At 39.3% G+C, this 26,946-nt stretch overlaps 8 protein-coding genes across 13 annotated transcripts in view; 2 read left to right on the forward strand and 6 right to left on the reverse strand.

Moving 5' to 3' along the window:
- Positions 1–1,064: 1,064 nt before the first annotated feature.
- Positions 1,065–2,597, reverse strand: LOC104799596. Its single transcript, XM_010522199.1, has 3 exons — positions 2,512–2,597; positions 1,419–1,700; positions 1,065–1,319 (listed from the first exon to the last, which is right to left on the reverse strand). The coding sequence occupies exons 2-3, from the start codon at positions 1,661–1,663 to the stop codon at positions 1,190–1,192; spliced, it is 375 nt and encodes a 124-aa protein (XP_010520501.1). The 5' UTR covers positions 1,664–1,700; positions 2,512–2,597; the 3' UTR covers positions 1,065–1,189.
- LOC104799595 (serine/threonine-protein kinase TOUSLED-like) lies at positions 2,386–8,259 on the reverse strand. 3 transcript variants are annotated; one of them, XM_010522196.1, is made up of 16 exons: positions 7,415–8,259; positions 6,962–7,051; positions 6,627–6,830; positions 6,278–6,328; positions 5,946–6,053; positions 5,801–5,845; positions 5,149–5,261; positions 4,837–4,903; positions 4,682–4,748; positions 4,457–4,554; positions 4,180–4,359; positions 3,822–4,035; positions 3,432–3,696; positions 3,151–3,205; positions 2,857–3,018; positions 2,386–2,645 (listed from the first exon to the last, which is right to left on the reverse strand). In XM_010522196.1, exons 1-16 carry the CDS (start codon positions 7,649–7,651, stop codon positions 2,550–2,552), a joined length of 2,052 nt encoding a protein of 683 aa, XP_010520498.1. In that variant the 5' UTR covers positions 7,652–8,259; the 3' UTR covers positions 2,386–2,549. The 3 variants fall into 3 exon arrangements, with proteins under 3 accessions (XP_010520498.1, XP_010520497.1, XP_010520496.1); XM_010522195.1 differs by having other exon boundaries at positions 3,822–4,032; positions 6,627–6,833; XM_010522194.1 differs by having other exon boundaries at positions 2,512–2,645; positions 6,627–6,833.
- Positions 8,260–8,392: 133 nt separating this feature from the next.
- LOC104799740 lies at positions 8,393–11,928 on the reverse strand. Its single transcript, XM_010522380.1, has 8 exons — positions 11,922–11,928; positions 11,309–11,865; positions 11,015–11,146; positions 10,766–10,909; positions 10,356–10,517; positions 10,035–10,151; positions 9,678–9,860; positions 8,393–9,586 (listed from the first exon to the last, which is right to left on the reverse strand). Exons 1-8 carry the CDS (start codon positions 11,926–11,928, stop codon positions 8,570–8,572), a joined length of 2,319 nt encoding a protein of 772 aa, XP_010520682.1. The 3' UTR covers positions 8,393–8,569.
- Positions 11,929–12,090: 162 nt separating this feature from the next.
- LOC104799597 lies at positions 12,091–16,140 on the reverse strand. Of its 2 annotated transcripts, XM_010522200.1 has the most exons (9): positions 15,805–16,140; positions 15,416–15,619; positions 14,568–14,625; positions 14,323–14,385; positions 13,733–13,808; positions 13,474–13,589; positions 13,301–13,390; positions 13,089–13,220; positions 12,091–12,324 (listed from the first exon to the last, which is right to left on the reverse strand). In XM_010522200.1, exons 1-9 carry the CDS (start codon positions 16,125–16,127, stop codon positions 12,190–12,192), a joined length of 1,197 nt encoding a protein of 398 aa, XP_010520502.1. In that variant the 5' UTR covers positions 16,128–16,140; the 3' UTR covers positions 12,091–12,189. The 2 variants fall into 2 exon arrangements, with proteins under 2 accessions (XP_010520502.1, XP_010520503.1); XM_010522201.1 differs by lacking the exon at positions 14,323–14,385.
- Positions 16,141–16,522: 382 nt separating this feature from the next.
- LOC104799598 (protein FATTY ACID EXPORT 2, chloroplastic) lies at positions 16,523–18,674 on the forward strand. The gene is made up of 3 exons (XM_010522202.1): positions 16,523–17,028; positions 17,752–17,886; positions 18,256–18,674. The coding sequence occupies exons 1-3, from the start codon at positions 16,557–16,559 to the stop codon at positions 18,393–18,395; spliced, it is 747 nt and encodes a 248-aa protein (XP_010520504.1). The 5' UTR covers positions 16,523–16,556; the 3' UTR covers positions 18,396–18,674.
- Positions 18,675–18,759: 85 nt separating this feature from the next.
- Positions 18,760–20,132, reverse strand: LOC104799599 (uric acid degradation bifunctional protein TTL). Of its 2 annotated transcripts, none has more exons than XM_010522204.2 (2): positions 19,599–20,132; positions 18,760–19,373 (listed from the first exon to the last, which is right to left on the reverse strand). In XM_010522204.2, the coding sequence occupies exons 1-2, from the start codon at positions 20,083–20,085 to the stop codon at positions 18,910–18,912; spliced, it is 951 nt and encodes a 316-aa protein (XP_010520506.1). In that variant the 5' UTR covers positions 20,086–20,132; the 3' UTR covers positions 18,760–18,909. The 2 variants fall into 2 exon arrangements, with proteins under 2 accessions (XP_010520506.1, XP_010520505.1); XM_010522203.2 differs by having other exon boundaries at positions 18,760–19,376; positions 19,599–20,125.
- Positions 20,133–20,457: 325 nt separating this feature from the next.
- On the reverse strand, positions 20,458–22,653 carry LOC104799600 (protein TIFY 3B). 2 transcript variants are annotated; one of them, XM_010522206.2, is made up of 6 exons: positions 22,348–22,653; positions 21,648–21,759; positions 21,370–21,559; positions 21,198–21,255; positions 20,864–21,004; positions 20,458–20,791 (listed from the first exon to the last, which is right to left on the reverse strand). In XM_010522206.2, the coding sequence occupies exons 1-5, from the start codon at positions 22,542–22,544 to the stop codon at positions 20,884–20,886; spliced, it is 678 nt and encodes a 225-aa protein (XP_010520508.1). In that variant the 5' UTR covers positions 22,545–22,653; the 3' UTR covers positions 20,458–20,791; positions 20,864–20,883. The 2 variants fall into 2 exon arrangements, with proteins under 2 accessions (XP_010520508.1, XP_010520507.1); XM_010522205.2 differs by having other exon boundaries at positions 20,458–20,774; positions 22,348–22,648.
- A 1,595-nt stretch (positions 22,654–24,248) lies between these two features.
- Positions 24,249–26,946, forward strand: part of LOC104799601 (brefeldin A-inhibited guanine nucleotide-exchange protein 5-like) — a 14,087-nt gene continuing 11,389 nt past the window's right edge. Inside the window, exons 1-3 of the mRNA XM_010522208.1 lie at positions 24,249–24,353; positions 24,454–24,621; positions 26,349–26,397. Of these exons, the coding sequence (XP_010520510.1) occupies positions 24,519–24,621; positions 26,349–26,397 (152 nt within the window). The 5' untranslated portion in view covers positions 24,249–24,353; positions 24,454–24,518. The remainder of the gene's footprint in view (positions 24,354–24,453; positions 24,622–26,348; positions 26,398–26,946) is intronic.

The following is a 26,946-nucleotide window of genomic DNA, read 5'->3' on the forward strand; positions in this document are numbered from 1 at the left end:
TTTAAAATTGTTTTTTAAATATCTTTTAACGAAATTTGATATATATCTACGTTTTTATTATTTAGGTGGGAATTTTGAGTGAGTTTTAAATTTAATATATTTATATGAAATTAATATATTTATTGATATTTTTTTTGAAAGATTTATTTATTTTTATGAAATATATATTTAAATTAAATTAAATAATTTATTTAAATTGTCTCTTTTAGTCTTGACAATTCCAATGTTTATAGTATTATTAGCAGTTATAACTTGATTAATATTAGGAAAACTACATATTACAATGGTGTTTAGGCTGCCATCAAAGTTAAGATTTCATATTTGATATGATTTTTTATTCTATTACTTATTTCGTCCAAATAATATTGGCCGAATTGGGTTTTCTATGCATTTAACAAAATAATTAATATATTGACCACATTATTAAATGGTTCATCAACAAAATATTGTTCGCTTTTTTTTTTTAAAAAAAAGGCTTGCGCATTAATTTCATAATAAAATAAAATACCCATTTTAATACACTGAAACGTATGAAAGAAAAGTCTTAAAGGACTTTGATATATGATGTTTATTCTATCATAATTTGGTTAAATATAAGAAAATATAACGATGTTTAGGTATTATCAAAGTTAAGATTCCGTATTTGATGTGATGCTTATTCTATTAATTATTTCGTCACTACGTATATGAACAGTATTGGCCAAATTCTTCTATACATATACCAAAATATTAAAATAATATCCCCTGATATATATACATATATATATATATATATAGAAGAGAACTCTTAATTGAGTTTCCATATGACAAGTGGGACTTATATAGACGAACCAACTTCTCGAGATCTTATTTTGTCCATTTTTTGTAAGTGTGTATATATCGATATTCACAAATCACGTAACCGTTTGAGCATTCTGTCTATATATATATATATATAAAACCCAAGTTTAATTCATTCATGGGTTCTGTAATTACCAATTTTGGGCCTTGCGTTTTGAGCCCAAAGTAATATAAAATTGAGGTCCACAAAAGCCCACAACGTTTTTTTTTTTGGGATCTGAATCTGAATATTGAAGTTGAAGATATTCTCTCTCCGGGGGGGGGACTTCACATAGAGATAGATGCATTGGACAAAGATCAATTATTGGAACGTGAACAGTTTCATTTGTTTGAAAATAAAGAAGAAAGATCAAAGAGGAGTTTGTTCTAAGCGGTCGCCGTCGAGTTCTTCCAAGGCTCTGAAGTATTTGCCGTCCAAAAGATACGTTCCAACGGCTAATCGAACCGCCCACACGTCCTTGGGTTTCCTCGACACAATTCTGCACCACCCACCAAAGAAAAAACGCTCGTGGATACGGATAGTTCATGACCGCAGTTACAAATGTCAGAAGAATTAGTTCATCGGAAAAAGGAGGTACCTTCCGACATCACCGGGGTTGACGAGGCCAGAGTTGGGCCTGAGGCAAGGGATCGAGGCGGCTGTCTTGATCACCTTGGGAGCTTCCACTATCACAATGGGCGACCCGACTCCCAGCTTCCGAGGCTCTTTCTGGGTTTCGCCCTTCACGCTCACTACTCTTCCCACACTCTCTCCTCTGCTTCTGCTCATATTCAACGCAGACATGCTGCCTATTCTACCCCACCATCCAAAGGACGACGCCATGGAGATGGATAATTGAACCTCTGGGTTTTTTTCTTCTCTGTTTACGGTTTCAAGTGGATAAGAAGTCAGTCGTGCTTCTTTTAGTGATAAGAGAGTAATGGTCTCATTTTTTTGGGTTTTTTACTCAAATAACCCACTTGGATCGCATCTATTTCATCTGTACACCACCGAAAACATAACACATTTTTTTCCCTGCGAAAAGATGAAATTACCCTTAATGAATTACGATATTTATCCATTCGAAAACAACTTCGTTATTACGACTTCGTAATTAAGTCTAAATATAGTTACAATTGATTCTAAAAAAGGTGGCAAAAAATCATCTATCTTATTTTTAGTTGTATATCAGTTATATGTCGCAAAAAATAAAACGAAAAGGGTATTTCAGACTTTTCCCACCGAAAAATGGGTTAAAATTGAAAAAAAAAAATTTTTTTGGATGGTGTACACTGAAATAGATGCGACCTAAGTGGGTTATTTGGGTGATTTTCCCCATTTTTTGTCCCATTTCCTTATATATATATATAATATTATTTGCTTTGGTATTATTTTTTTGCTATTTCGGATTTTGGTTTCTGTTCAATTATTATCAAATTCAGAATTTTCGGTTTTTAATTTTTTAGATTTTTGTATTAAAAAAATAAAAGAAAAAAGAATATATATATACATATATATATATATATATGCATGCATATGCACATAAAATGATAAAAAAAAAACCATCAATCAAAGGTGTATATATATATAATATTAAATGCTTAATTATCGGAGTTGAAAGAACTGCCGCCGGGGGATTTGGGGGAGAAAATTACAAGAACATGTACAAAAAGAACGAGGATTTTGGATACCTTCTGAACACTGTGCCTCTCTCTCTTTCTGCACATTCTCATTTCTTTGTGTATATAAGATAAGGATCCTGTGCCATGGTTAGAACGTCTGGTCTATCTGCTTGGTTATACGTTAGACACCGCCGAATCAGCTCCTGCAAAAAACCAAGCATTGAGTTAGAAACCTCATGGATCACCGGGCTCACTAACCACGTGATTCGTTACAGCTAAAGCCCTTTTGTTCAATGTTTACTTGATGCTGACTTTGAAGCATCCTCTCACATTTCTAATCTTGGAATGGCTATTATGGGGCTCTGTCACACTGTAAAGATGGTGGATGGATGCTGAATACTAAGATCAGATTACCTTTGCTTCATTTGAGACGGCAGGTCTCGTAGGGAACTCGACCTTTCTAGCTTTGATGATGGTGTCTTCCCTTAGAATCCGTTCTTGGCTTTGGTCGTGCCCAAAGGGACGCTTCCCGAACAGCATTTGGTACAACAGAACACCAACCGACCATACATCAACCTGAGTAGTTTGGATTAGTATAGCCAAAGACCGACTCCCAGCCCGTGCCTTTTCATTCTTCATTTCTAGTAACTTTTCTGGGGGGGACACGTACAAGGTGATGAACAATAATGATAAGAAACAGCCACTGACCTTTGATGAGATCATAGGAGTCTTGCTTAGCTCGAAGCATTCTGGTGGCAAGTACCTGAAAATTGCAGAATCACTTCAGTGACATATTTTATTGCATGAAAGCACGTGGATAAAAGAGGTCAAATGTCAGTTCAGTCTCTATATCGAACTATTGCGCTTACGAACAACATCGAGTGAAACATAATGTAGGATAATGTATAGAATTCGCGCCAAACTTAAGCGAAATTCCTTGGCTAAGATAGAATACAGATTGAACCAGGACATTAACTTAGATTGCTCACCAGTATGTTCCAGCACCCTGAGATGTAAGCTCCATCCCTTGAGAACCAACATCATCTTCCATTATTTTGCTAAGACCAAAATCAGTCACTTTTGCCACTCCAAACTCATCGAATAGAACATTTCCAGGCTTCAGATCATAATGGATTATCTTCTGTGATCTTTTGTTTAGATATACAAGACCTTGAACTATTTGAACAATAATAATCCTAGCTTCTTTCTCGGGAAGGACAGGTGTTGCCTTTAAAACAGCATCAAGATCCTTTCCTGCAGTAAGAGACATGCATGCATAACATAAGCATGAGAACCATAGAATGTCTTCTACATTATCAGAGGCAAAGCTTGAGATTTTTTTTATACGAAAAAGCACACCAAGGGTTCCATCTAGTTACCGCTGCAATACTCTAGAACAGTGCAGAAAGTATTCTGGTCGATTTCAAAAATATCCCAAAGCCGAACAATGTGGTGATGCACAAGAGTCTTATGGATATTGTACTCCCTGATGGCATGCCGGATATAACTTTGCTTCTTTTCTTCACTCCACTGAGCATTCAGACCGTGAAGTTTGCATGCAACATATCTTTGATCCACCAAGTCATAGGCCTGCTGCAAATTTGTAACCTCAGATCACTGCAGAAAGACTTAATCTTTTACATTGCCAAATTTGGCAAAGGAACAGATAGACATTCATAGAAGATTATGCAAAAGATCCATACATATTAAAAAGAAAGTATATGTCAATGTTCCGACCTTATAAACTTCACTAAATCCGCCTTTGCCGAGAAGATTTAGAAGTGCATATCTGCCATTCAAAACTGGAAAGTTGTTGAAACGAGAACCATCTTCATCTCTTATGCGTTTCATTTCCCGTATAAGCCGTCCCTTCTCCAGCTCATACCTGTCTCTCTCACGCAGAATCACTTCTTCTTCCTAAAGTAGTCAAGAACCATTGATGTAGTATAAAAAATGAGCTTCAAACACTTGAGCCATAAATATATAATTCTCATATATAGAGAGAGAGACATACACGCTTAATACTAGCCAGACGAGACTTGTAAATCTCATCCTGGATGAGATAATCTTCCTCCTGTCCTCCTGATTCTGTATCAGTCCCGTCCCCCTTATCTTCAAGCAAATCAACAAAACCAAGGGTTGCTCAAAACCAATGTTTTTTCAAAGAAAGACAGTAAAGATGCACAGTGGATGGCAGTTTCAAAAAGAAACATAAAAAAAGGTAGACAAAATCCATTACCAGTTTGTCGTTTTTTAAGTGACTTTCTTTGCCGCTCAACGGCCTCCTTAGTTTCTAGTAGTTGCCTCTGGTTGTCGCAAACAAAATAGAGAAATCAGAATACGTAATGGAGGGACCATTAACAATAGAAGCTCTTTCTAGACAGCTGAACCTACAAGATGAGCATTCAGATCTTTCAACATTTGACCATCTTCCCATGTCTCAGATATGATGGTACCCGCCCTGAAATCACCAAAATAGCTCGTAGCTGAGAGATTGAACTCTGATAAAAGAGATCCTAGAAAACAACATCAGAAACTTCATTTACCATGATCTTATGGATTTTATTTGAAGTCGATAAAAATGGGGTAAATAAATCTTGTCTTCTATGTTTTAAGTAGTTCATGCTAAATAATAGAAGAGAAATGAAGGATCTCTTAAACATCTAAGTGGACCAGGAAAATTCAGATGAATACATAATGGCTGACCTGAGTACACCAACATTGCCTAACCGCAGAGAACCCTGTCTTACTTTCATCCGCGCTTCTTGTCTCTCAGCTTTGGAAACCGATATAAGTAGATCAGAGATTACTTTAGTTGTCTGCATCAAGAAAAATAAAGTTAAAAGTTTGATGTGAGAACGAGTCAATGATATGCCAATATAATGATCATTTAAAGAGGATTTCCAAATGCTCAATGGAAAGAGCTAAGTGGAAATCGTAGTACAGGTAACGTTATGGGATTCCAACTGACAAAGATATGCAATAGAAAACTATGTGATTTGTCCATCTCTCCAGCAGCAAGAGCAGCATTAACTTAATGGATAAACGAGTTAATAGGAGATCCTCCAATCTATACATTTTCAAAAGGGAAGTTCTCTTATATGGTTTTACAGGAAAGATAAATAAATATTTAAATACATAGAGGATTCACCCAAATTTAGTCCGAGAAAAAAGGAGCACAACGCACATAATGTTTACGACACGTTACCATGCCAGCACAACGCACATAATGTTTACGACACGTTACCATGCCCTACCATACGAAGGGGAACACTAAAGAAAGGTATTAAAACTACTTAAGAACTCTAATTGGGTGTTACAGATACATAAAAGGGCAACTGACAGAAATGGGCCTCACCTTTTGTTTCCCTTGTTGGTGTTGATCTTTAAGATCTTTTAACTCCTGCAGATACCACATTAAGACTAATGTAAAAAAGGGGAGAGGCAATGATGGTAACCATGTAACCAGTATCGACCAAAATCAAAGGGCATTAATGCAATACTTTCTCCAGTTGCCCGGACAGGTTTTGATATTCAGAAGCCTCTTGTCGAGATTTACGTATTTCCTCCTCCAGCATTACAACTTTTCCATGCAAAGATGACAACTCATCCTAGTTTGATATAATAAAATTAGCTTAATAGAAAAAGTATAACAGCATAATTTCGTAAATGAGAACATTGACAGACAGCATGTCTCGTTTTTCTAACAAAGTGATAGGAGACAAATAAGGTTCAACACAATTACATATTCTCCAAAAGAGGACAGATATAACAGGGCAATAGGTTATTTTAGCACAAAATTAGACAACTAAAGGAATGAATAGCAGAACAGTACCTCCAATGGAGTGCGATCACCGTTCAATGACTGCCTATCTGGCCTAGAATCCTGAACATCAAAAACACAGAAATATCACAACAGATAACCTGCCTGCAGATACTAAGACTAATAAACATCTTTTGATATGGAAATTTTCTTCAAATAAGAAAAAGCGAAAAAGATGCTACGGTTTTTCTTGATCTGCTACACTTTTGGCAAATAGACCAATCAGCAAATTATTATGTTGTACAAAAAATAATTTCAATTCCACATTTTCTCGATGGGAAATCCTTGTTAGCTACATGAGAAATCCTTGTCGAAGAAAAGATGTGTTGACTGTAAGGCAAAACGGAAAAGTAGACCTAACCTTCTGACAAGAAACATCCAGCTGACCATTTGCAACTGATACAGGTGAAGCTGAAGGCTGATATTTCGTCAGATCATTGTTAGTTTTGGAACCACATCCCCTGCCTGATGTGGAACCCCGGCCACGACCTTGTTTCTTCTTATTTACATTGGTGGTCTCAATGACTTCAACAATCTTTTGCCTTCCATCAACCGCAGTCTCTTTCTGCTTCAATCAGACATCAGGAGAAACATTAATGCCATTATAAGTTGTTTTCGCAAACAGTAACATGTCATGTGTGAGATTAGCCAAAATATATTGGTCTTGATAGTAATCTGGAACTGGCAAATGACTACCTCAGCACGATCGAAAGCACCATAGTTATTAGACTCTTGAATTTTCTGGCGCTTTTGGGTATTGGCTTGGATTAGGAAGTTGCCCGTGCTCTGAAACAATAGCGAAGAAAATAAGGCGCGATAACTCGCGATTATGATTCTTGTACAAGAAAGACTGCCCACTAAAGCATAAGGGAGAACTGAAAATCAAATTCTGCAGCAAATGAATAGATAATGGCTACATAAAAGATGGACAATGCCAGTTATGTCAATCTATGAGCATGATTATATATGGCAATTCGATCTTCTACACTTATACATATGAGACTAAGTTAGATGATCCCACCAACCAATGGCAAATGATCTGAGCATTTGTTTCATAGACAAATTCAACGTAAAAAAAACGCATGAAAAGAGCAAAGAGGCCTGGTTCATCCACAATTAATGTAGCTGTGTATAACAATCAGAAGCTACCTCGTCATCGGAATCGCTAACTGAGTGATCCGGCAAGCTCGCCGTCGCGAATTTGACGGCGGAGGAAGCCGAAGACCAAACGTGCTGCTGCGGCGGCGGCGAAGGCTTCGCCGGCATGGAAGAGGAGGAACTTCTTCCCGTCATGCGAGCTTCGAGCTTGGCGATTTTGTCGGGCAAAGAGTGGTCCGACTGATTGGAAGAGTTGGAGGAGAAATGCATCACCAAGTCATCCGACATTGCTACACTCTTACAACACAAGACAATACTCCCTAATCTATCAGACCATACACAGCAGATTGAACCCGAATTAGGGGTAATTTTTTCCTCAAAAACCAACCCTAGAATCTGGCTCTCCGCCAAAAACCCATTAATGGGGTTTCCCGGAATCCACTGACAGTTACAGGAGAACAAAACTTGAGCATAAAAGATAGAAGAAGAGTTAAAAAAAGGGGTTGGATGTTGGATTCGGGGAACCAAAGGAAGGAAAGAGAGTCAACAAAACTACGAACTCTTTGTGATCCGACTTTTAGGTCAGTGTGATAAGTGATGCATCAAAATTTTGATGACGGAATCTCAATAGTTATATCCCTCCCGGGGGGTTTTAGGGGGATGTTTGTGTTCGAAAGTCTCTTAGACTCGGGAATCGCATGTGTAAAAGTCAGGAGTTTGTTTCGTCGGTAGATGAGTACGGACCCGGTGACGAGGAACACCTAATCCTTGGATTTTAGACTCATCCGTCGGACGATGAGAGTCCGTACCCATCGAATGACCCGTCTAAGGTCAAGATTAGGATTCCACCTCTCGTCTCGCCTCTTTCCTCCTCCCTCATCTCGTCCCGCTTTTCTCAAACATCTCGGCCTCGTTCTCATCCTCAGAGTTCGGTCCCATGGATACTCGAAACTCGGGTTTAAAAGGACGGATACTCAGGAATATATTTTTCTATGTCCTTGTTCTTTGATTAGAAAAAATGACAGTATATACACAATTCTCTTTATTAAAGAAAGGAGGAGAAAAGGAACTAGTGTAACTATGTGCCAAACACTTTGTGTAGTAATAACATCGCAACAAGACACAAGACAAAGAGGGTTAAAAACCCTCAAAATTATCAAACCAAAAAGCTTGGATTTCAAGCTTTTGATCTCGTCCATGCTTTCTCTACCACTGATACTCATCGTAGCAGTAATGACGATCGCTAAACATCAAGGCCGAGTCTGCATATCCGTGATGAGGAGGAAATGGAATCCTAGAGAAAGAACTCGGTTGCCACTCATCGTAGCAGTAATGACGATCACTAAACATCGAGACCGAGTCTGCATATCCGTGATGAGAAGGAAATGGAATCCTAGAGAAAGAACTCGGTTGCCACTCATCATAGCAGTAATGGTGATCGCTAAACCTCGGGGCCAAGGCTGCATTTCCATGATGAGATGGAAACGGAATCCTACAGGTAGGACAACTCGGTGGCCACTCATCGTAGCAGCGATGGCGATCGCTAATCCTCGAGGCCGAGGCTGCATTTCCGTGATGAGAAGGAAACGTATTCCTACAGGAAGGGCAGCTCGATGGCCACTCATCGTAGCAGTAATGGCGATCGCTAATCCTCGAGGTCGAGGCTGCATTTCCATGATGAGAAGGAAACGGAATCCTATAGGAAGGACAGCTCGGTGGCAACTCATCGTAGCAGTAATGACGATCGCTAATCCTCGAGGCTGAGGCTGCATTTCCGTGATGAGAAGGAAACGGAATCCTATAGGAAAGACAGCTCGGTGGCAACTCATCATAGCAGTAATGACGATCGCCAAACCCTGTGGCTGAGGTTGCATTTCCATGATGAGAAGAAATTGGAATCCTAGAGAAAGGAGGACTCGGTGGACACCCACCCGAGCTGAATGCTGAGATCCAATGGTTCACACCCAATGGCGATGGCCCGACAGGCGACCTCAGATTTCTGCACTTTCTCTTTCTACTCGAAGTATCTCCTTCCTCGGGATATTCCGTGGCCCATCCACCACTGTTCTTCGCTTTCTCTAGCGATTTCAGGTTCCGTTTTCTCTTCCTCTTCTTAGTCTTACCGTTTAGTTCATGAGGAGCAGAATGATATTCCTCGTTCCCTTTAGTTTTCTTCTGAGGCTTGCGAGATGGCATAGATGTATCACGGGTTCTCTTAACAACCTGAATGGAGAAAGAAATTGCTCGGTTATACACGAAATCGGAAGATGAGAGAGATAGTTGAAGGGCTTTGAGAGTAATGTGGAGAGATTACCGGTGTGGAAACTGGACAATCCCGAGCAATATGCCCTATTCCTCGACATCTATAGCATGAAATGGCGGAATCAAGGATATAAGGATTTAGGCATTCACGGGAATAATGCCCTTCTTTCCCACACCTAAAGCATGAACCCGGTGCATCTCTTTTCGTTCTTCCCTCATTGGGTTTCCCACATGCCTAACAAGCATATTATTATTATTATACTCTTTATCGGATTTCAATATCACATCTCGGTGAAGGTGATCGATTACATTATGTAAACCCATTAGAGGCCAAAACTCCATAAGCTAAGTAAGATACAACATTTTCTCGGGCTGATGATTTTCAATTTGAAAAACTCAAACAACTTACAAGTCCAGTATGACCCGGTTGACCGCATCTGTAGCAAGACACAGCCCACCGTGGTGAGTTCGAGGGGTCGACACAACACAAATGGCCAAAGGCCTTACAGACATAACATTGTATATCCTGGTAAAAACATATCAAAGAAAGATTAGTATAAATAATCAAACTGTACTGCAAATAACACTATTCAGCCTTATCGGAACAAAAGATTTAAGGAAAGTTTAAGGTGCAACAGTGAGGTTTGAGATGATACCCATATGATAAGAAGAGAAGTGATTAAAAAATCACAGAAGGCGTAAGAGAAAGATAAGAAGAAAAGAACTGAACCTTCAGATCATCCTGAGAATATTCATACTTGCACGAAAACATGTCATGCCCAGACTCTCCGCATCTTAAGCATATGGCCATGTTTCTAGATCCGCTTTTATTCTTATCTGGACAATTTTTAGCATGGTGCCCAACTTGTTTGCAAATATTGCACTCTTGAGCCTTCCGAAAGCGGGAAAAGAAAACAAAGATGTACTCAACTCAATTGCCTCCATTCAGAACAGGAAAAGAAAAAAAGAGGGTCCAACATTTCCAAAAGTTTTCTCAGAATTCCACTGATAAGCTTCTAATAAACTATCTCTGTGCCTTACTAATATTTACTTGGAGCAAACATAACCAAGGTGATAATCAACTAACTAAATTACCATATTGACAAGTAAGTACGAGATGCTGTCTTAAGAAGAACAAACCTTTGCACACTGCTTCCCACCATGTTCCAAACTTCCACATACAAAGCAAGGTTTCTTACGCTTTTTACGGGACGGACGATTTATCGTCATATTCCCTTCTTCCCCACAAACTCCCTTTGGAGCATTAAAGTACCTCGGACGACGCTGACAGTAAAAGAATACAAGAACTAAAATGGCTATCACAGAGAAATATATTATGTTTTCCCCCACGAAAAAGGGATATACAAGCAGTGATTCAATTCAACTCACAAGAAGCATTCTCAGAACCATGTTGTTTGATGTACCCTCTCCTGCGTTCAGTTCTACAGATTTGCCACCCTCTTCATCTTTGGTTACCTCCTCTACTGTTTCCACCTCGTCTTCATCTTTCCTAACAATAGACTGATGCAATCCAAAACTGAGGGCATTAGACATTTAAACCAACTTTTCAGCTACATGTCCACGATCGACTCTTTTCAAGTTGTGATAAAACAAGAGGAACAGAAATTCGCAACATGGATCAACATAGAGAAAAACTGCAGCATCTACTCATTCAAAAAGAACCTTTTTCTTCAGCATAGATCTATCGCCATTAACCAAAACAGGACTCAGTATACTAGAAGACGATACACAAAGATCCGCCATGATCGTCTCGTTCGAATCGTCGAACCTAAGCTCGCTTCGGCTTCGTTTGACAGCTCGACGAGGCAACGATTTCTCCAATATCTTCAAGCTGAGATTCTCATTAGCCTCGTCGTCTTCGTCACCGACCCCACCGCCACCGCCACCGCCTACCAGAACTTCGTTATCCTCGTCATCTCCAGCATCAAACCATCCCGACCGGCATGATCGATCAATACAAAACCCTAAATCCGATTTCTGGAAACTTGTATGCAGCAATCGACGAGGAGAGACTCTGCCGGAGACGGAACTAGGGATTTTATTGTTGACTCGGACTCTAAATTGGGGAAACACCAGAAACGACCCACTTGGCTCTGGGGATCTCAAGTTCCAATCAGTTGGTTTCTCTCCCGGTAAAGGGATGAGCAAAGCAACAGTCGAGATTTGCTTGGGTTGATCGAACGGCTTAGATTGATTTGGTCTACAGTAATAACTCTGGTCTCACTCGCACTAGAATGTTTACACGCGTGAGGAGATGTTGGAAGGTGGGACTCACTGCCCATTGGGCTTATGAAGTGCGTACAAAAACCACCAATAATAATAATAATGTGTTGAGGTGTAAACGATGTTCTTATTTATATTCCTAGGAAATAAAATAACTAGGAACATTGAACCGAGCTATACACACATATATATATATATATATATATATCTTTACATGAATGAAGCTTGTTCATACGTATGTATATATACACACACACATGTACGCATTTATGCTGAAGCATGTTCATATACATCAATGAACATCATCATCATCATCATCATCAGTGCTCAAACTGCTTGAACCAATCCACGATTGTCCGAGAGAGAAGTCGGGTATCGTTAAGGGAAAGCGTCTTCAGCGCCTGAGCGATGGCATCTGCAGGTGTGTATACAGATCCCACTTGCCATCTCGGATCCTAAAAAAAAAAATCATAACCCTTTTAAAAGAAATCTCGATTTTGTTTGCTTTTGATATTATAAATATTCATAATTAGGAGTAGACACAAGGATCGGGTATTCGAGGTTTTTTCGGTTACTCGGACTTCTCAAGTCTCACGACATAGTACCGATCTCGCATCCATTTTGGTCATATATCCAAAAATCGGGTATCCGAGATGTTTTTTAGTTACTCATATGTACCGAATCCGAACTTAAATATGAAAATTTTCAAAAATCTATATCACATATTGATTCGGATCTGCTATCCAAATTTTCGGATTAACCGAAACCAAACCAAAAATTTGAAGAGATTTCAAAAGGTTTCTAACTTTCTATGTAATATCTCTAAAGGATTTCAGAGTAAAAATATCATCTTACTATAATACCCGATAGATCCAATTACATGAACTTGAACCTAATTTTCGGGTTTCCTTCACATTATAGACCGATCTTATCTATATGTTTGGATAATCGACCAGCGGATCGGGTCGAATTCGAATACCCTAAATTCAGTTTTTTTTTTTTTGCCTGGTCCTATTTGTAAATGATGAACGATTTAAATATCACAGAAAATGTCTCCATTTCATTTATGAATTCTTTCTAAATCCAAAACTAAACCGGATATTCTAATCAACCCAAAAGAACTCAATGATGGACACTAAGCCGGTTATGGAAAAACCATGGAAAGAAGAATTCAAGACAATGCTGGAAAGTTAAAAAGAATTTGGATTGAGTCTTTTACCTGAATGCAAGGAGTGAGATGGTTGCCACCTAACAGAACCTTTTCGAGTGTCCCACCGTACGATTCTACCCGAGGCCTCAGGGTTTCTTCCAGTAAATCCGACTCATCGATCGTGTCAGATTTGAATTTTACCTGTTACAAAAAATGTTACAGCGACCAGAACTAACCCTACCAGTGACAAACAAAACGCGTCTCAGAAACATATCTGGTACCAGCAGAGTGTGCTGAACATTGTAGGAGCTCTTGCAGAAATCACGGTTTTCGGGTGGTTTTGGCCTGAACTCTGACACTCCCTGAGCTACCTAAACAATACAGCACGGGCCATAGAAACTAGAGATTTTCCCGAGAAAGATAGACAGCGAACCCGCTTTGGGCGAAAGTGTACCTCACCAAAAACCGAGGGCAACTGATCAACAAGTTTGGTAAGTGATGTTACTGCTTCCTGATCGTTGTTCAGAATTGTAGCTGCCGCCGTTTCAAGCAATCCTTTCAATGCATCACCTAAAACGACCAAAAGCACGGGAAATTATCAAAATTCGTCCCCCCTGTTTCTGCTAAATATTGCAAATAATATGAAACATAAATCTTACAGAGAGAGCATAAAAGACATAAACATAATTTCTAACACGAACAGACAGAAACACCTGATGCACTTTGAGCCATTGCATATACTGGAGTTGCTTCTACGAGTGGTATTATCTGGCGGACAAGAGGGCCGAGCTGCACTAGTTATACAGGAGATGTAAGATGCTGGAACTAGAACAGTATCATTTCTTTTGGTATACCATAATTCATCATTCTAGATCAGTTTCGGATCAAAGAAGCATCAGTTCAGCTCGAGAAACATCGAGCAAGCAACTGTACGATGATTCTGAAGATCCCAAATCCCAGTCCGAGGACTAGATTAGATAAAAGAGATTTATAACCAGGCCATCTAAGACAGTCCATAAATACTACTCATTCTGATAAGTGAGGATGGTTACATTAGCTAGCTTAAAGCATGAATGGCTATTTGCCTTGGCGGCTCGTGGTTCAAACCACACGAGAACCCATCTTTTGGATAGTACGGTATAAACCAAGGCTTGTATACGAAACTCAAAGAAGTTTTTGGCTAACATAATTTACATTTCCTAAAATAACATGATACTTGGTTATTGTTTTCACAGGCTCACATAATCCATACTAATCCCGCAATACAAGAATCATAGGGCTTATTTGAAATTACACTATGCACCTGCTCAAAGTACGGGACTGCCTCTGTGGCCGATCTGTTATTGAATGAGACAATGACATTAGCCTTCCACAAAGAGAGAATATTTCTTTGTCAGACTCCTGCTGGTTGGTAAAGCTTTAACTTACACTATAGAAACGGATATCACATCACTTTCTAGCATTCTGGTCTAGGAAACTAATAGCCAAAATTTACCATTCTTGCAGATTAAATCAATGTTTTCAACATTATCACGATAATAGCCATACCTTCGGTATCTTCTCAGAGAAATAACTTCCGGTCAGAACTTGCAGAAGTGCACCATTGCTATAGCAGAGATGAAAATGTTTTAGTAGTCAGCATCACAGAAACAGTCATCAACAAGAAACCGGGAGAAAATCACAACTAAGCATAATGCAACCGCAATTCCTAAAACGTGAATTCACAAAGTGATCATCGCAACAAAACTATGGGCTGGAAGAACTAATACTCTATGTGTATGCCCCCACATTAACAGACATAAATTTAGAGAACAAGTCATAAAACAATAGTCAATGCAAAGCCCACATAAAAATCTTACCACAATCACAAAGTAAATCCGACCAAGAACCGACCTCGATTGGCTTGAAACGCAACAAGATTACATCAAACAGGCAGTCATAGAAACATCATTACAGAAATCAAATACAGCTCTTAATAAACATTGAACGAAAAGCATATCCGAAAACGCAGGTATAGAAACAGAACCGAAGCATATCAACATTGTGGGTTCGTTTCTGTTAACAAGCTCCACACACTTGTTATGCAGTAAGTATTCGAACGAGGAAACAAGTATGTATTTGGAAAAAAATGGAAATGATTGTGGACACAAAATCAATTCAGAAATCAATTGTTAATTGTGTCAATCATCTCTAAACTTATTTGTTTCCATCATATCATGTTTCACCGTTATTTTCTTCCTTATTTGTTTCTATTTTTTCCCTATGAATGTGAGTATTGTAATTCAAGAAGTAGTAACAGACAGGATTCTGTTCTTTTTCTCTTCTAATTCCGCATTACAATTTTCAAGAGTAAAAACATTTAAAACCAAGAACTGAAGCAACAGCAGTTATCTGACCTGTGACCGACCGAGAAAAGAGGAAGGTCAGCGAGATCTTCCGGCCTCAAATCCGCATTCGGAATCCCGGACGAGAGCATCATGTCCAAGCAGGAATTGAACCTCTCATAAACCTGCTTAGCAGCTCGTTCATGATCAAATGTCACATTGTACGGCACAGATATGATCACATACCCTTCCTTAGCCAATAGCTCCTTCAGGTAACTACAAAGATCACAACCCAACATCGAGAAAAACATCTTTTTTGCAAAGAATTGCGGAAACCCATGTCCTAAAATCCCCTAAAATTGTCGCATGATGTTACAGAAAAAGAAACTGAAACAGAGAAACAACGATGCTTTTTTACCTATCAGCTTCCATTTCAACTCAATCGAAGCAAGAACATGTACCTATAAGTCACTTCAGGCGCAGCTCCGACGAACGCGCCGCCCAGGAACTTCACAACAGCACGCGGTTCCTTGTACCTCGGCGGAGGAATGACAAGACACGAGTCGAGCCTCGTGTACATCTTGTCGGAGCCTCTTTTCCCGCGACTATAATCGGCGGCGGAGGCGGCGGAGAAACGCATGCCACCGGTGGGTTTCCCGGCGAACATCGCAGTCGGGCTATGCGACGGCGACAGAACGGCGGGTCTGAGTTGTGTGCCCAGAAAGGTCGAAGTAGCTAACTCCATGGCTCGGGCTACGACTACGAAGAACGTTGATTGAACCATACGTCGTCGGGGCCTTGTGGAGAAAAAGGTGCAAACGTATTCAAATCGAGGAAACATAAAATAGATAAATTAAATTAAAAAAATTGCCAAAATTACTTGAAAAATGTACTCCAATCAATTTCTAGTCATGTCTTGTATCATAATCCTTGTGTAATCGTCCCATAAATAATCATTTCTGATTTCTATATAAACTATTTTTAAAAAATATATTTAATTTTATTTCACAGCAATGATTCATCCTTTTTATAATCTTCTCGGTCATTTTGTAACGGTTGAGAATTTTCTTGATTAGAAAGGAAACGGAAGAAGCCGGTCCAACCCGGTTCGGTTCGTGGTTGTGTTCTACCTGTCCCGGTTAGGATCGGCACCTTAGAAAAGCGCACGTTGCAGTGGCGACCAAGACAGAGACAAACCCAGCAGAAAAAAAAAATGGCGGATTTGCTGTTGGGTTCTTCGGCACAGTCCTCTCTTCTTAACCTAGGACACAAGCTCCGATTCACGAATCCTACTTCTTCATCGATCCAACGGCTCTCGCTCCTTAAATCCGACGGCTTTCGTGCTCTCGCTTTCGCCTCCGATCACCGGCGGCGTCCATTCGGTTCCTTCGCCGTTTCCGATGTTGTTCCTCCCTTGGATTCTACCAAAATATCTCCGAAGGTCATCACCGTTACCGCCAATTGCGTTGATTCAGGGGTAAGAACGGTTGAAATTGAGCCTGAGACTGGCGGGGGCGGGGGCGGCGGAGCTGGGGGTGATAGGTTTGGAGGTGGAGGAGGAGACGGAGGTGGAGATGATGGGAAACAAGACGGTGAAGGGGAGGAGTCGCAGGATGATGGAAAGGGGAAGATGGAATTGTCGATGTCGCAGAAGTTGACTCTTGGTTACGCTGCACTCGTTGGAGGTACAAGTCTCTGATTGAAGCTAAGCTTCGGGCATTGAGTCTTATTCTTTTAAGTGAAAGTAATCATTTTTGTTCTGTTTTGGTCTGGAAGTTGATGTTTTTTCATGGATTTGTAAACATACTGTGAATGGGTTCAGTTCAATGGGGATAACAAGGTTATCTCTCGCTTGATCAATATACATATCAAGACCGTACCATAGGAAAATGAGTATGGTAAGAACTTGCGAGCGTGTTTGTATATTTTCCGGTGATCTTGTCGTATATATGTGTTCATGGCTTGAGTTCAGGCAGAATTTGATGTGTAGTAGCAGAAAGTTTTAGATATGCTATTGTCTACGTTTTCCATGGCTGACGTTTGAGTTTCTCCTGTCCTCTTCTATGTTCTCCCATTCTTTTCTTAAGGATTGATGCTGATGCCAGACCCCGTATCTGAATACTAGTTAGATGATTTTTTTTGCCAGATTGCTTTGTAGATAGATCTCGCGATGAATTTACCCATGCTCTTGACTGGCACTTTGATACCATTTGTCCAGTCTAATCTTGCTAATTGATTTGAGCAGTTGATGATGCTTTATTTTGTTTATCCTTATAAATATAATATATTTTTGGAACCGTCATAATATCTGCCCATGACGTCCGCCATAAATCTATGGCCTATAATTTGCTTGACGCCATGTACTGCCATACGCTATGGATAACACTGTTCCATGCATTTGATTTCAGTGGGTGGACTGATGGGTTACCTAAAGAGCGGCAGCCAGAAATCGTTGCTTGCTGGAGGACTATCAGCTGCTGTTTTGCTTTATGTGTTTCGGGAGCTTCCAACAAAACCTGTTTTCGCATCAACCATGGGTGTAGGTAAGAAATCGAGACCAAGTCATGGAAATATTTCTTGTCGGGTTCTTTTGGTTCATCTTAGTAATGATCGACATTGATATCGAAAAGTTAGAAGTTTCCTGTTCCAGTCCGCAGAACTGAGCTTTTTGATAACTGACAATCAAAGGACCAATTCAAGTACTGAACTTCTACTGCACCCTACAAGTGATTCTGATGTTTAATATGCTTAACCTGCTTGCAACAAAGATAAGAAGAAGCTTGAATCTGATTATCAAAACCCTTTTTTTCCCAATTGGAAATGGATAGATGACAGTTAGCCATAGTCACTGTGTTTTTATGTGAGAGTCATTTTATGTTTTCTTGTTTTTTTTAATGTTTGCGACTTGAAAGCAATGGCGGCTGCATTGACGTGGGTGATGGGATCACGTTTCATGAGATCGAAGAAGATGTTTCCAGCCGGAGTTGTATCGTTTGTATCGTTTATAATGACCGGAGGATATATCCACGGCATCATGCGCAGCTTTCACTAACCACGCCCTTCGCCTTTTCCGACCAAAGTTTGGCCTTTGTCTCTGTCTCTCATCTTTTTGCGTGTCTGATTCTCTGTATTGGGGATGTAAAGCGGCTGCGTTTAACGTCCACGTGACTTACGAATGTTCTGTTTGTACCAACACGAACAGTATCTTGGTCCTGTTTTTTTTTTTTTGGTTGTAAAGAGTTGTGGCTTTTCGAATTACCTCGCAAGCCAGCAAACTCTACATTTTCTTGTATTTCTTAACCTAAATAGTGAATTCCTCTTTCGTGCATGCTGTCCAGCCTTCTAAACCCACGACGATCAGACCAGATCCACGTTCGAGATCGAGCTGATATGCTTTTTTGTATGACAGGTTTAGGTGTTCAATGAAATCGGTAAAACTTTTTCTGTCTCATGGTTAATTGCGAAAGAACTAGAACATACACAAACACTTGTGATTTTGGGTTTCATGGAAAGTTATTGCACAGGCAACAAACCGGTTCGGACATGTCACTACAGTAAAGCTTGTTCTAGCTTCCACGGTAAGTGGTGAACGAGAACGGAGAAACCAGCAGCGGAACATGGAAATGCTCCAGTTTCTGTGATTCTCTGACCTCGAAAGCGATCGTGACGTAAGGGAAAAACCCGCCTGGACAGTACTTTCCGGTGTTGAAGCTGATTCTGTATGTCCCCGGATTCAAAGCCTCGACCATTTCCATCAACTGCCCGCTCCTTCCGTCCTTATCCGTCACAGAAGCACCCACCATTGACCAGCCCGAGATATCGCCCTGACCGAAACGAGGTCCTGCGTGAGAAGAATTGCCACTCCATACCTCCAAAACAACTTCAACACCCGATGCTGGCGAACCCTGAGAAACGTCCAAGACATGAGTGGTGATCGGAGGCCGAGTTCTTTTTGAAGGTTGAACCGGTTTTTCGGCCTTTGCTTCTGTTGATCCGACATTCAGATGCCCTCCTATGATTCTCAGTCGATCTTCTGGAACATGAGAAACCAAAAGACTGCAGTTAACAAGAGTGTAAACAAAAGCAAAATACCCAATTTACTGATCGTACTTGTGGATCATTCTACTGATTGACTCCATAAATTTGCTTGAGAAGGAGACGTTTTGATCCTCACGATGAACCAATATCTTGATCTATCTATCCACGAATTTGTTGTAAAAAAGGGAGAAGGGTTTTGGGAGGATCAGGAAAATACCTTGTGGGATTGTTGAGATTTTTGCCTTGTCAGAGAACAACTTCGCAATACGGAGTTCTACGATTTTCATTTGTTCCTTAGCAGCAAGCTCGAGCTCGAAGATCGGCCTGTTCGAGTACCTTTGCTTCAATTCCTCAAGCATCTCCGAATGGGTCCTTCCAGATGCGCAGGTGATGAAGATGAAGCCGAATTTTTCCCTGTAGCGCGAATTCCAGAGGGAGAGGTCATGCAATGTCGAAGCAGAAGCAGTGGCTAAGGCCGTGGATTGCTCCGTTAGGGTTCGAGAAGGAGAAGAGACGCCGATCTGAGGATGAGCAGCGAAGGCGTCGAGCCAAGCTTTGACGTTGAGCTGGTTGAGCCATACGTCTCTCGCCGCTTCGATCGCGGACTCGACGGACGGAAATGGCGACGCCTTCGCCATCAGCATCGCGAAGTCCGAGCTCCCGCAGCATCCCAGCCACTCCTCTTCTCCGATCGCCATCGCCATCTCTCTCTCTCTTCTCCACTACAATTTCTAGAACGTAATTACGCAGATGAAATACAATGAAAGATATAGACAGCTATTGTAATCTTGGTAATCACTTTATGACGGCGGTAATTACAGAATATATATACATATAACATAATTAAAAAAAAATCGTGTATCAATTCAAAAATAATAAATTAAATTCATTTGTACAATTTATCCATCCATTATTCGGACAAAACAAAATAAAATAAAAAAATTTGATCAAAAGACATACCAATTGACAAAACATTTAAATAAGATTCTATTGTACAATCATCAATATAAAAGAACTCAATGGAAACTCAATAGAAATTGCAGAATCTAATATGTGTGAACAAAAAACAAAAAGCATTGATACAAACACACAACTCAAAGTCGGTAAACAAGTTCTTTGAAACATCCAAGTTTACAATTACAATCACAAGAGAAGAGAGACAAGACTTGTCTTCAAAACAAGAATTACACAACAAACTTATCCACAAGACCACAAAAAACACTTCCTACAAAGGTTGTGAACAATGAGATAACAGCTGTTATCTCAACTTTAGTTGGACACCAAGAAGAAACACAAAACACATCGTCTTGGGCATTCAGTGATCTCACCAAGAATTCCTCCCAATACCATTTCTCTGCCTGAAGATTCAGTTCTAGAACCTTGCTACATTGACCTGTAGAAACTCGGTAACTTTCCAATATCATCTATATATAATATATATATATATTACGGGTTTTCTTCTTCGAATTAACGTTAGCTTACAGTGCAGTTGATGTCCCCCACTATGTAGCGGGGGTTTTCTCCGAAAGACAGGCTGCAGAAGGGGGATTGGTGCTTGAATTGTCTGACATGAGATCGGCCTTTTTGGTGTCTGGAGCAGAATAAGGGCTCTTGTTCACCAATCTGCAGATAGAGAAGGTGCAAGTTGTGCTGTTAGATGCAGATCTCATTGGAATCTGTGTGCAAATCTGTCTTTAGAAGTACTCGAGAGCATATTACGGACATTTAAAACAGATCAGAATCGAGCTTCCAGGCTAAGATATACAGTGAGCAATGTAGCAGGTGAAATATTTATATACAGAAAGAGTATGAATACCTGTCCCGTCTCTTCTCAAGAAATCTTTGAAGGGAATATCTCCTTGCAATTGGCAAGTCTGAATCAGATTCAGGGAACATTGATGAAGCCAAATTAGCACAAATCAACAGGTAAGAGAGAATATCAACATTCGACGTTCGATTATACAGTGTCCAAGTGAATCTGTACTTACCCGCCACTGATCTGCACAACGCAGTTGGATGAACGGGATATGACTGTGCTCCCGGTGAAGCAACTGTAGATGTGCTTGAGAAAGAAGGGGTTCTCTTCAGTGCTGGTGATGGAGTAGGACTCGTACTGATAGAATTCTTTGTCTCAGTGGCTTTCGCAGCAGCAGCAGCGATACGCAGAATTTCATGTACCTATATATGCATAATCACAGAGAAAACCTTTCATACGGCTGGTTCCTTCCCATAGAAAGTATAATTTGCATAAAACTCCAAAGGGAACCTTTTCAGTAGGAATTCCATCAAATACGCTAACACTCCCACCGTAGAAAATGGTAAGTTGAGTTGGAAGGACCATTATGGCACCAGTCCCAGAAGACGGAGATTCCATGGATCTTCAATAGCGGTAAGCAATGTATTAAGATCCATCAGATTCACGACAATCAAAGGTAAAACTCTTCCCACACTGATGTAAGAGAGTACACGAAGCATGTGAAAGGCTTTTTTAGCAATTCCTCTCAGCTCCCAACGATAAAGATTCCATCAGACAACGTATGACTTATAAGAAGCAACTAAGCTCTTCTGTGTTTCAGGTGAACATCTTCAAGCAAAAATCAATTAATTAGCAATTTCACAGTACAGACGCAAGCTTGGATTTGGTATCAACTACAGAAGGCTATGCTCCTCGTTCTACCAAACGAACACAAATTTTTCACCGAGTAATGCAACAAAACGAGAAGAAATGTTCCCCATGAACAACAGATTCCCCCCTCCAGAAAGATGCGTCCCCCAAGCATCAGCTAAACCCTAAATCTCTTCTTCTCCAGTCAAAATCCGTTTGCCTACAACCCCATACTTGTCCAGAAACATTCGATTCCAAAGAAAATGATACTACTTCCAGAATTTGGCTATTACTACACAAATTCAATAAAAAATCAGGCGAATCAAAGAACAAAAATAGCAATAATCACAAGAGCTCATACCCAGCTTCGCGAATCGGCTTCTCATCCAAGAATCCACCTCCGGCCGCAACAGATCCCGCGCCTTCACCCTGCATGTTTCCGTTCCGATTGATCTGGCCCCGGAGACGCTCCTCGCAGCCTTTTCCGTCGGCGACACCAGATCCGTCTACGGCGGCGCGTGTTTTCACTTCCTCGATTCCCGCTTCAAACTCCGCCATCTCGAGATGTCTCGATCTGTCGTTTCCTCTGTTTTCTTCTCCTCCTCTCTCTCTTTCTCTCTCCTCTCTTTCCTCCCCTCTACGTTGCCCTGGCACCAGATGCTACGCGGTTATCCTCCATGGAAACCTTCATTTTCGACACGTGGCATGGAATTTATGTTTTCTTGTTTTACTTGTATAGTAAACGACAAAGGGGTCAGTTATTTTTGGAACGTGCTTGAATTCGATACGCCGTCGTTTGGTGGGTTTCGCCATGTGATGGACGTTTTCGACACGGTTCCTCATAATCGTACCAAACCAAAAAATACAGTTCCGTTATTAACCGAAATCATCTTAAATTTTCTAATGCAATTTTTTTACAAATCGAATCAAATTTTTAAAAAAATCGAAAAAATAAAATTTCTTAAAAAAATGGAAAATTTTGTTATTAAAAATCAAAACCGAATACAATATAATATATAATCAATTGATATATACATTTTTGTAAAATTAAAAGAATCGAATCAAATCATTCTCGAATCAAATTCGAACTGAATATCAAAACGTTAATCTTTGATGTGACAGATTATAACACTAGGAGTGGTTGGATTTCGTCATGTCTCGGTTATCTATCTTCCTACCCGGTTTGGTTTCTGGTTAACTTTTTAATAATTTTAAGAGATTAATTATATATTGTGACTGACAAAATGTATTGTCTATACTTATAAGCATTGATATGTCAATGTTAGTCTGATACCTTGATAAAATATGTTAAACCGTAAGTCTGTTAATTATGAAATATATGCAAAGAGCAAAAAGCTTTTGTATAACAAATAAAAATTGTATAATGTTGGGATAGAATTCTCATTATTTTGTTCGTTGTCTAATTATGGTTCATTGGTTGTAAAGTTTGGTCAATTACAACAAAATAAAAATAACATATAAAACAGAAAAATCCAGTAAAAATACACTAACTCTAAAAATATGTTAAAAAAAATACAACAATTTTTTATTTGAAAAATAAATGTACAAAATATTAAAATATCCCAAGACATACCTTAACTCTTAAAGCTATAAATAATGTTCTATATATCGAATATAAAATTGTTTTTTTTTTTAAATTAGAAACGGCTAAGGCAGGTTTAAAATTGTTGATTATATAATTAATAATTCCTCACACATTTCAACATTTAGTATATTTATTTATTAAATTAAAAATTATATATATTTTTTATACATTTTTATCAATTTCTGAATATTTATATATGATTTTTCTTGTAAATCGCGTAGCCGTTTAATTTGAATTTTAAGCTTTAGCCAACCTATCCTTGTGTCTCGGAAATAATTGTGCACAATGTGGTCTAATGGTTAAACACCCGCATTAAATTCTTATATTTCAACCTTCATACATCTAATGGTTACATCTATATAGAAAAAATGTTTAAAATAAATTATATCTAAGATTCAAATGTCATCTTCCACAAGTTTTTCAATGACATCTCTCCATATCTCTCTCTCTTTTTTTTTGGGGGGGGGGGGGAATGGACCGTCAATTTTTTGTCAATATTTTGGATGACAGAAAATAAAATGATGGGGAAACAATATGAAATTTACGAAGTTCAGGGGTGAAACAGTAAATTCCAAGACCCTTGAGTTTCCGTCCGTTATTCTCGAGACCCATATAATTTTGAAATCGCAAAGTCCGGTTTAATTCTCCGACCGGTTTCAAGAATTGACAAAAAGAATGTGAAGATCTAAGACTGGCTGTTTCCGCTTGCTTCACATCTCTCTCCGATCAAAGATTCGGTCAAGGAAAAACCAAATCCTCAGGCAAATTCCAAGTTCATCTTCCTCAATCGAGTTTCTTAGCATGGTTTGATCCAATCTTCGCATGATTCGGTTTCTCTTGTTCGATTTCGTCGTTCTGCAGATAATCTCTGTTGAAGGAGAAGAATACGACGACGAGGAGAAGACGTAAAGTGACTGTTCGTCGAAATGGCCGCCGGGGGATTCGTGACCCGTGCATTCGAAGAGATGCTCAAGGAATGCGCGAGCAAGAAGTATCCCGATCTCATGAAAGCTATTCAATCTTATCAAGGTCAGATCAGATCTCATACCCGCCAGTCTTGTTTGGCCATGTTGAACAAGCTGTCTGTTTGAGAGATTTTTCTCTTTCTCCCACGGATTATAGCTATCGCACAAGTTAATATTATGGGCTTTCCGTGAAATGAAATCGTACAGGTTATGGAATCAGGTAGTGTCTATGTTTTGTAGTGTATTTTGGTGTGATGCGCTGATGTGATAGGATGGCTACGGAATCTGGGCATCTTACTTTTTTTTAATGCCCTAAGGCCCTTGCCCGATATTGTGGATGCATAATCGTTTTTGTATCTTGGTTCCTTGTTACTGAGCAGCTCATTGTAGTTTATGTAGCTGCGGATTTTATGTTGAAAAGTATGTTCTTTCATATGGATGCTCTTGTATTTGTACCATCCAAAGTCGAACAACTGTTTTTTCTTCTGGGGTAATTCTTTATTGGAACAATCTCATTGTTGTGCTTCAAATGACACAAACCTTGATTCGGACATTAGTTGTGTCAGTGAGGTGGAATGCTGCAGCTGCTGCTCCATGTTTACCTTCGTCTATGTCTTCAGTTTATTAGCTCTGGAACCCATTTCTTATTAGAAAAACTTATTCCTTGCATGAATTATCTGTTCCATTTAGGCACTTCGCCATGTCGAGTTTCTTTCATTCTGGATTAATTAAGGATCTGATTTGTTACGAACAACTGCCTCTGTGGCACCCTGTGTCTTCAAGTTAGCCCTTTTGCTCTTGATAGGGTATTTCCTTCATTTTTTGGATGTATTGCCTAAGTAATCAAGACAGTTTTCGCACCATGTAGCCTGTTCTCTTCCCGTCTGTGTGAGCATCCATAATGTTGAAATAATAATGAGAATTACTATTTGTTTCTTGCTGCTCTAGTTTTTTAGACATCTTAGGTGGATATATATAGGGAGACCCTGGAGAGAGGGAGAGGAGATCTTGCAATCTTTTCCCCTTTGACAACTACCACTCGGGTGTACACCCTAATGCTTACTTAATGTATACCTATTAACAAAGATGCTACCTATGGACACAAAAACCTTTCAACCTCTTAACCTTTCCTTAGCTAGTATAATATTCAAGAATTTTAACACCCTTAGGGTTCCAATGATTTCATGATTATTGTACAAAGAAAGTATAGATATGAGCTACATTATTAGAGGGTACTTTTGCTAGCTTTAAGAGCAAAGAAAACGAAGTTCTAGCTAATTATTTTACATTTCTTACTGTAGATATCTCTGGGGTATAGGCTTGCATGTGCCTCTTAGATTTTGAAATGTTATTTGATATATCATGAGTTGTGGAAATGATTTTTAGGACAAGGGGATTCTATAATGTTATAACTTGTAGAAAGGATGTTTAGCTAGAGATTGCTGTTATCAATTTCTGATTTCTAACCAATCTTTGCAATACTTTTTTTTCCTCACAAAAATTTTAGCCTCATTATTTTAATTTTATTTTAGATTTCTTATATTCATTATCTCAGGGGTTAAGCTGTCTTAAGTTGCATGTGCTGCTGAGATATTGAAATGTTATCATGAGTTGCAGAAAGGATGTTTAGCCAGAGATTGATATCCATGAATTGTAAACAGTTTTGTATTAAGATTTTTCTCTCTATTTCCACTTACTGGTAATATTCATATCTACTTATTGCAAGGGCAAAGCTGGTTATAATATTCTCATTTGCTAACTTGTTTAGCTTCCATTTACAATTTCTTGTAGAGGGTCCTAAGGCTGTTACTCAAGCTGCAACGTCGGCCGGGGATGGGAGGTAAAGACCTGCCTATGCGTTCCAATTTATGCTAGCTTTCCTGGTTTTAAACCTACTTTCAGGAGATATTGCTAGTCACACTTTATGCATACAACTATTTTGATAATTGATAGACATCATTTTTTCTTTGTCATTTTCATTAAAGTATTAATTTGAAATGTGGCAGAGTTTGAGCCTTTTTTTATGATTTTAACTTCAGCCCATTTCTTTGGAGTTTTATTAGTTTTTCAGGGATTTATGTTGGCAATATATTTGTGAAGATGGAAGTCCGTGCAGCGCCGCAGCTTTCTTCTTTCCTTCTGTGTCTTTTTCTTTCCCATTTCTCTAGCAGAAAAGTATTTTCTTAGATGCTCATTCTTCATCTTTTTCCGAAAAATTTCCATTCTATTAGAAATGCTTTTCAATTTCCATATTTTTTGCTTCATTTTTCTTGCTTCATTTGGGCCAATATATTCAAGTGTTACAGTAGTGCTTTTCTGTTCTGTATGCCTGCTTTACGCATGAGAGAAATAAATAAACTCTAAGATTCTATTCCTGCTGTCGACAGTT

The sequence above is a fragment of the Tarenaya hassleriana genome, unplaced genomic scaffold, assembly GCF_000463585.1.
Source record: "Tarenaya hassleriana unplaced genomic scaffold, ASM46358v1 Cleome6, whole genome shotgun sequence".
Taxonomy (NCBI): Eukaryota; Viridiplantae; Streptophyta; class Magnoliopsida; order Brassicales; family Cleomaceae; genus Tarenaya; species Tarenaya hassleriana.

Coding starts and splice junctions, on each gene's coding strand:
- LOC104799600 (XM_010522206.2), bottom strand. CDS start 22,544: ATGGCGGAGTTTGAAGCGGGAATCGAGGAAGTGAAAACACGCGCCGCC. Junction 21,760..22,347: donor AAGCCGATTCGCGAAGCTGG/GTATGAGCTCTT, acceptor CCGCTATTGAAG/ATCCATGGAATCTCCGTCTT. Junction 21,005..21,197: donor CTTGAGAAGAGACGGGACAG/GTATTCATACTC, acceptor CTCTATCTGCAG/ATTGGTGAACAAGAGCCCTT.
- LOC104799595 (XM_010522194.1), bottom strand. CDS start 7,651: ATGTCGGATGACTTGGTGATGCATTTCTCCTCCAACTCTTCCAATCAG. Junction 4,749..4,836: donor AAGATCTGAATGCTCATCTT/GTAGGTTCAGCT, acceptor TGCGACAACCAG/AGGCAACTACTAGAAACTAA. Junction 3,206..3,431: donor CAGGGTGCTGGAACATACTG/GTGAGCAATCTA, acceptor TGCAATTTTCAG/GTACTTGCCACCAGAATGCT.
- LOC104799599 (XM_010522203.2), bottom strand. CDS start 20,085: ATGGCGATGGCGATCGGAGAAGAGGAGTGGCTGGGATGCTGCGGGAGC. Junction 19,377..19,598: donor AATCTCAACAATCCCACAAG/GTATTTTCCTGA, acceptor CTCATGTTCCAG/AAGATCGACTGAGAATCATA.
- LOC104799597 (XM_010522200.1), bottom strand. CDS start 16,127: ATGGTTCAATCAACGTTCTTCGTAGTCGTAGCCCGAGCCATGGAGTTA. Junction 14,626..15,415: donor CTTTTCTCGGTCGGTCACAG/GTCAGATAACTG, acceptor TCTCTGCTATAG/CAATGGTGCACTTCTGCAAG. Junction 12,325..13,088: donor ATCTCACTCCTTGCATTCAG/GTAAAAGACTCA, acceptor TTTTTTTTTTAG/GATCCGAGATGGCAAGTGGG.
- LOC104799596 (XM_010522199.1), bottom strand. CDS start 1,663: ATGGCGTCGTCCTTTGGATGGTGGGGTAGAATAGGCAGCATGTCTGCG. Junction 1,320..1,418: donor AACCCCGGTGATGTCGGAAG/GTACCTCCTTTT, acceptor TGGGTGGTGCAG/AATTGTGTCGAGGAAACCCA.
- LOC104799598 (XM_010522202.1), top strand. CDS start 16,557: ATGGCGGATTTGCTGTTGGGTTCTTCGGCACAGTCCTCTCTTCTTAAC. Junction 17,029..17,751: donor TTACGCTGCACTCGTTGGAG/GTACAAGTCTCT, acceptor ATTTGATTTCAG/TGGGTGGACTGATGGGTTAC. Junction 17,887..18,255: donor CGCATCAACCATGGGTGTAG/GTAAGAAATCGA, acceptor GCGACTTGAAAG/CAATGGCGGCTGCATTGACG.
- LOC104799740 (XM_010522380.1), bottom strand. Junction 11,147..11,308: donor GATCTATGCTGAAGAAAAAG/GTTCTTTTTGAA, acceptor GGATTGCATCAG/TCTATTGTTAGGAAAGATGA. Junction 9,861..10,034: donor AACCGGGTCATACTGGACTT/GTAAGTTGTTTG, acceptor TATGCTTGTTAG/GCATGTGGGAAACCCAATGA.